Source organism: Vespa mandarinia, chromosome 13 (genome assembly GCF_050613455.1).
Source record: "Vespa mandarinia isolate Hongniang chromosome 13, ASM5061345v1, whole genome shotgun sequence".
NCBI classification, from domain to species: Eukaryota; Metazoa; Arthropoda; class Insecta; order Hymenoptera; family Vespidae; genus Vespa; species Vespa mandarinia.
In genome coordinates this window covers 687,229-695,000 of record NC_140822.1, presented here as the reverse complement: position 1 = coordinate 695,000, position 7,772 = coordinate 687,229, and the positions used below count along the sequence as shown (strand labels likewise).

Here is a 7,772-nt window from a genome sequence, read left to right as displayed (position 1 = left end):
AAGTGCTGTTCATTCCTCTTTGTTTGAATTTTTGTTATTAAAAAAAAATGTCATGCATGATACTGACCAATCGCCTGAACGTAGCTTCAGACCACCACTCTCTCTTTTTCCCAAAGTGTATAGAATGTGGCGAGTGTTTTAAGGATATTAAAATAAAAAAAGGAATATGATTGTGAATACTCTTGTGTTACGTTAATGTGATTAAAGAAAAACAAAAACATTGTAAAGAACTAAATAAAGCATACATTTTACATTTATCTTTTTTAGGAATCTCTTATCAAAGTATCTGTCGTCGTGTTTCATTAATTTAAAAGGGACGATGGAAAATCGAGTGAGAAAGAAAATAATAAATATAGGTAGTAGTTTATGGATGGATTTTATTTATTTTATAAACTATTGTAAAAGTTACCATTATACATAGAAAATGCAATGGATAAAGTGACGATACTTATTGGATGATGATACGTGTGTACGTAAATTCTTAGCGATCGAGAATCATTTACATATATATTTCGTTCATTCTCGTATAATAAAAAATTCTCTTACGTAATGATAATTTACGGAATACTGTGACAATGAAATGAAAATATACTATCCTAATAATATAAATTGTCTTTAAATCGCGTATCAAATGTCTTTTAGAGGAACGCGGCTCTATAGAAAATGCTCCGACTGAATGAATATTATTACACTGCAAGTTCTCTTTTCATTGGGTCCTTTTAAACGCAATTTTTAATCGAAGAGAAAGTCGAAAATATTTTCAATGACCAATGTCAATCACCCGAGCGTCGTCTTCCCTAGGCATGGACATACAAACGAGATACATTGTTACAGACATACGTAGACTCGAATTAATTTTGATTTCTCCGATGATAAATTCTTTCATTCAGATTTTATCCTCATCATCATCATCATCATCATCATCATCATCATCATCATCATCATCTCGCCTATCATCGATGATATATAACGCAAGAGTTGTCGATGGTACACAAGTAAGTGGACGTAGAAAAGTAGCCCTGAGTATGACTACAGCGCGTTGATCGTTCATTCGATAATAACTTCGTTATGATCGTAATCTTACGGCTGAGAGTGTTCAAGCTTGTACACGTCGTGATATGCATTTCGTATAAGGGCATACGGGAAGCAACTCTCCAATAGATCCATCGTGAGAAAAGGAGACTCTTGGACTATCTGATCCAATAATAGGTACACGGATTCCCTGTTTCTAGTAGCTTCCTTGTCGGCCTCTTGACCGAGTCTCAACAAACTGGATGAAGCCAAGGCGAGAAATTCCTTCATTCTATCCTCAATGTCATTCTGTCCGCAAATCGTGAATAGCGCACCAAAGATATTATTTATGGCCGTTGCCATACAATGAATATTGTTCGAGTGTCCTTCGAGTGAGGCACGATAAAAGGAATTCTCGTTTCTCGCTAACTTTGGAATAGATACGGCTACGAATACCATTAGAAGACAGACGAGCAAATGTTCGTCTTCATCGACGTCTGCCTTTTGACTTCGCAAGGCTGTTGTCAATGTAGGATCGACTTTGCACGTTAAACCGGCAGCAGACGTCATTTCGGAAACTACTCTCATTGGGTCTCCAGACGGTAAGTGATGTCGAAAGTCCAGAATCGAGCTCAAAAGGAATGGGATACGTTCTTCCAAAACGTCGACCAGCGCAGATTGTGCCAATTGCCTGAAACTCAATATTACTCCTATTATAGCCACTCTTTGAAGTACATTATCAACCTGTTGCAATCTTTTGAATTGCTCTTTCATTACTTCCGGTTTGTCAAAGTTCGTCCTTAAAGCTATAAGAACGTCCTTATTTCCTGCGACTAATTTCTTTAATTGTTGCACTTGGCTCGCTATGTGCCACATGAGATTTTCGTTAAGCATCTTCATACCGTATGGCCCGATAAGTTCGGCCAATGCCCTTAGCTCGTTTATATCGGAAAATTCTTCGGCGTTAAACGGAATTGCTCCCTCCACGGATAAACTGACGAATGCTCTTTGGTTTCCAGAATAACATATGTTTCCAGCGCTAACTCGTCTAAGTAATACGTCGGAATACCATTGGGTATAAAGGGCAGCAATAGTTTTATCCCCATGACTATCAAGCTCCTGAGTCTGTTGAAGTAGAGCATTGTTGAATACTCGAGTAATATCTATGTGGACATAATTTTCTACAGTTTGAAGTACATTCATATAAGATCTGACGCTCACGAAGAGTTCCGACGGCTTGGCTATCTCGCTCGTGTCCGAATTGTACATAACCATTCCAACGAGGGCCCTAGCGAATCGAGATTCAAGATGTTGATGCAAGTATTCTCTAGGTGCAAACGTATATTCCCATACGTTGATCGTAGGACAATAGTTTATGGCATAACACAATTCTGTCAGAGCCATATGTAATTTGTCCATGGTGGTTAATTCTTCTCTGGTCTTTCTATAACTTTCTATACCTGGCTTGTGTACTTCGCTCATGTTCTTCTTATTTTTATCCTTTTTCTTTCTATTGACAACCTGAGATATCAATACGGCACAATGTTTCGGCAATAACATGTCGCTCATATTACATTGTTCGTCGCAAATAGTGGTAATGATGTTCTTGGCTTCTTTAGCCATTTCGTCTAAAAACATATTTACGACGGATAAACTTCTTTCGCGAATATGATGCCGTTCCTCCGGGCACAATTCGTGCGTACAACTTTGAAAGTGACTGCATATGAGCGGAAAGGCTACTATGTAACGATTTTGAGCTGGAAATTCTAAGCACATGTGAAACTGATCTTCAAAGATTTTACTGTAAAAACAAAATATAGAGAGATCAGACGTCTCTACTAACATTTCGTCGAGATTATCAACCATTTTGGTATGAAAAACTACCGTGTCCATGAAAGAAGCTAATTCTCTATTATCGGCTAAATTCATGTTACATTTGGCAATAGACATGTAAGCTTGTAATCTAAACCAATCCAATCGGAATGGACGAAAATCGAACAGTTCGTTGTCTTCTACTTGCTTTACGGTCAAACTCGCTATCGTTGAGCACATATCACTAAGTATCGCACCCTCGTCTTCGGGACAAACTGGAAGATTCTGTATCATTTGATGCAAAGCAGGCGCATCGAATCCTGAGAGAAATTGAACGTAGTACCTCTGAAGCACCTGAGAATACTTCTTTACTAATGCTCTTAATTCTTCACAATGGAAGAGCAATTCTGGTAACTGTCGATCCACTAGATCCTCGCCGCCTCTACCTTTTCCTTTTCCCTGTATTGGAGGATTATCCCCGTGTCTTAGAAGCCATAGCACCTCGTCTCTCGCGTGAGATAGTCCCATTAATACGAGTAACGCTTTCGGTCCGAGTAGACCCGGTTGATCGGTTAAAATCAAACCCAATTCCTTTAAAGCTGTTCTCAAAAATTTTCTACGTTCTCTGTGCCTATAGCCGGCTTTCTGTACCGCTTGATTGTAACAATCCTTCACTTCCGATACCCTTTTACTGTATCCCTTCATGCTCTCAAAAAATGTCTGTATGTATTGATGTATGTAAATTACTTCATCTCTGAACAAAGCCAATACCCATCCCGATTCTAAAGCAGTGATCCAAAGTTTATTAGGTTGTTCTTGACTCAGAAAAGTGTGGCAAAGCGTAAACCCGAGTATTACCCATCTTTCGATTCTGTCCAAGCTCAGAGTTTCGCAGGACATCGTATCGGTGGCAGCTGCCTTCAATATTTGTCCAGGACTTCCTACCAAGCTTAATTTCTGATCGGCCCTCCACGTATCGGCGGTCAAATTTCTACCGGGATAAATGGGCCACAAAGAAGTAAGGGCATTCTTTAATAGCTTCGAATGGGGAACAAATTCCTCGGAAAGTTTTTTCAAAGGCGCATCATAATCCATTATCATTTGACCCAGACGAGGAAAGCTAGGATCTGACTGACTGTGTACCATTTCGTGTGCAGCATTGAAAAGCCCCAATACGGCTTTACGATCTTCGACTCTTGATAGGAGTACCATTAAACTGACATAAGTGACAACAAGATCCAAATAACCTTTTGTCAAATCAAAATTAATAGTAATATCCATGTGTACTCCGCATGCGTCCATCGTAGTCAGGAGTTCGCAAACGTTGTCCTTGAAGTCCAATAAATCTACAAACGTATAATAATATAAAGAAAGAGATTTGATAATTTCATTACGCAGATTTGTTATCGTTTGTAGTCCTTTGATGTCGATATTAGGAAACTTTCTAACTATTGTCTTGATCGAAGACTCTAGAGTCTTATCCGATAAGAAGCCAGGCTTCGATTTGGCATCACCGCAAGCTTTTTTAATATTATAAATACGAGTCAGCATCCCGATGCCTCTATCATTCAATATAGTTAGCTTCTCTGCCAACTTTTGTTGACTTGGTACAATAGGACGAGCCATGATCACGTTTATTCACTTCTATGTTTCACGATACTGACATAACTCGTTGATTTCTTTGGCTTAAAAGTGACAGTGGACCCCACCCCTAGGGGGGTGATCCGTTCTCAAGAAATACGCCTCAATTATCTCCAACTTTTTTCTGCAAAAAATTTCGATATTACATGTGCATAATAAAAGGGGAAAAAAAAGAAAAGAAAACAAGGACAAACATCGGACCCTTGTCATCTATAATTAACGTACCTTCTTCTTACATAGCTAATCCAAATAATAAATGACACAACAGTACGAAATTTCTGTGTACGTTCGCATACAGCCTGAAGTATACAGTGGTATAAATTCATTCTTGCCAACGAAAGATATTAAAAGTCCCTATCGACTAACGCATTGCAGTTAGCACGCATTCCATCCATTGAAAAATCTCTTTTATTTTTTCATCTTTAAAATAATAATGATTACGAGCTATTATATTTCATTTATATGATATTGTTTTATGATGTTACAGTAATTACCAATAAGCGTATAGTAAATATAAATTTTTAAATAATCCGTTATAAGTAACGGCACGCAATTGGATTGGAAGGAGAAAGTAGCCAATCGGAAGGCGGCTACTTGGATCGGCTCAGTTAGTGCCTGATGAGCAAGCGCGACGGACGTGCTCAATGAGGGCTTCGCGCAATTTTTAAATTCTACAGTGATTGATTCTCTTCAAATCTTCCAAAGATGATGCATCGGTAACGCAAGTTTATGTAATATTTCTTATTAATTTTATTATTCTTTTATTCATTTTATACCTTTAACGATTATTATTTTTCTTTATTACATATATACATACGTATATATGTAATACACGTAATTACTTTTTTCTTCCTTATTTAATTATTTCAATTTTCAAGCAAACTTATTGTTTAATATTTTTATTTATTGCAAATATGAACAATATCTCTGTCGAATATAAAATATTTTATTTTTTCCTTCGCGAATAAGAATATCATTGAAAACATTTCTTCTAAAATTAAATAGATTTTTTTTTTATATTTTAACGCGTAAAATAATTTCTTTTTAACGAGATATTGCTTTTTTTTCATAATAATAATACATTTTCAAGGCAATTATATTTTTTGATTAACGTACTAACCGTTATATACGTAATAACTTTTTTGCCATATTTCGAAGAAGAAAAAAAAAACGGTAAAATCGATATAGATCAAAATGTACATAACGACGGTTGGAGAAGTACGTATATAGGTATAGTTTCTTCCTTTTTTTTTTGTATAGCTATATAGGTACGCTTTCCAGGAAATAGCCGGAACCGTTGAATTCTTGGAAAAACAAAAAACTTGCGTTGCCTAGCAACAGAAGCAAGTGTATTGGTGCATATTCGTGTGTGAATTTTACTCCAGATATGTATATATATACGTATATATGTACATATATACATATTATAATATAATAACGAACATTACCTTATAAGGTAATTCGTATTCTTTTTTCTTTTGTTTCGTATATACCCGTTTTTTCTCTCGTAATTCGTTCGGTCGAGAAAAAATAAAACAAAAGAAAAAGAAGAAGAGAGAAATAAACGCGAAGTGGTAAGCAAACTTATTATTATCTCATTAAATATCTAATATTTTTCCTTATAATTCCTTCAACGCAAGCAAATACTTTTTAGCGCGATTAATTTTATTTTTTCATTCTTTTACAAACTTGTTAAATTGTTTAATTTTCTGCGAGTATATATATATATATATATATATATATGCATATATACACAAGTAGATTTTTCATAATCTACTTTCGTTTACGTAGTCTTACACGCATCGCAAGTAATACTTTACAAAGTTATAAATTATCATTTTAAACGTAGGATCAATTCTATACTTTTTCTGAACGCCAATATCTTAATTTCGTGCTTTTTTTTTTTTTTTTTTTTTTTTTTTTCTATAATAGTACAATTCTTTATTTCCTTATTATCTCTTCACGATTGCATTAATTAATTATATTTTTTTTTGTATTATATCAATTTCATTTTTTATTTTTTTAGGACGGAAACGTCTCGATTTTTTTCTATCGGTTTTCTATCGGTATTAGTACAGTGCGGCGGTGTACTTATCAATGGAATACGTCACGTCGTAATGCATGGTAGGCAATGTTTAACAACATTTTGATATTTACTATTATTGTACCCTTTACGATGGTATTGTATTAATTTCATTTTTTTTTTTTTTGCAGGATGTAAACGCCACAATTTCATTCTATCGTTATTAATATAGTGAATAGTATCGCGATGTACTCTGAAACTTGTGGTCGAATTACCGAACGTCTAAAAAGGAAAATAGATATTTTTTTTTTTTATCTCTTACATACATCTCACGATTAAGCAGTATTCTTTAATCAATATTTTTTTTCTTTCAAACGATTAGAAATTCTCTTGAACATGCATTTTTATATTAATTAATTTTATTAATCGAACAATAATATTATATAATATTATATAATTAATGATTTTTATATGATTAATTTTATTGGTTAATAATCATATTGATTGTAATAATTACATTATTATAATTTTGATTTTGCATTTGAATATTTTTTTATTCTTCATCGTTCAACGTGTTATTTTATTTTTTATATATTATTTCTTTTTTATATATTAGATCGATGAAAAAATCCACGTATGCGAGTGTATGTCAACGATTTGCAACGTGGTGTGTTGTGCTGATGCATATCGTCGTGAAGTAAGACAAGTAGATTTTTTAAAAAGTAGGAATGAATACTGCAAATCTAGAGATGATATATTAATTTTGAATTAATTAATTGTATCGTATTGCACAAAGTCACTATAATTAGAGATTTGTTTCTTTTATTCAGTCAATGTGTAGAACAAAGTAGTCGTTTGCTTTTTATAATTTTTTATTATTAATTTATAACGGAATGAATTGTGATGTGTTGTGTTGTGTTGTGTTGTGTTGTGTTGTGCGAGGACATTGGATCAATGGAATTTTCAAGGGACACGTGGGGCGTAGACTTCTTTCCTGCTTGGTGAGTGATACTCAATAACTCTTTAATATTTATTATCGCTGTATTATTTTATATGATGCTTTATAATTTGACATTATTTGGTAATTCGTTTTTTTTTTCTTTTTCTTATCTCATGATGGTTCTGATTTTGATCCATATGTTTTGCATTAGCAACATTGGAGGTACTAGCTAATTAGAAAGCTATTTTTAGAATCAATATATTATAATTTGCTTTATTTGTTTAACAATAAGATATTTTGTTCGTAGATTGATAATGTAATACTTGATTCAAATTTGATTCAAAT

General features: G+C 34.1%; 2 protein-coding genes across 3 annotated transcripts in view; one reads left to right on the top strand and one right to left on the bottom strand.

Moving 5' to 3' along the window:
• Positions 1-455, top strand: part of kuz (zinc-dependent metalloprotease kuz) — a 63,598-nt gene extending 63,143 nt beyond the window's left edge. Inside the window, exon 15 of one of the 2 annotated variants that reach the window (XM_035872109.2) lies at positions 1-455. This exon is cut by the window's left edge and continues 4,850 nt beyond it. The gene's annotated coding sequence lies outside the window, so the exon portion shown is untranslated. The other variant, XM_035872112.2, reaches the window with a different exon arrangement.
• Positions 366-4,775, bottom strand: Hem (Nck associated protein 1 Hem). The gene is made up of 2 exons (XM_035872108.2): positions 4,690-4,775; positions 366-4,588 (listed from the first exon to the last, which is right to left on the bottom strand). The coding sequence occupies exon 2, from the start codon at positions 4,447-4,449 to the stop codon at positions 1,081-1,083; it is 3,369 nt and encodes a 1,122-aa protein (XP_035728001.1). The 5' UTR covers positions 4,450-4,588; positions 4,690-4,775; the 3' UTR covers positions 366-1,080.
• Between the last annotated feature and the right edge of the window lie 2,997 nt (positions 4,776-7,772).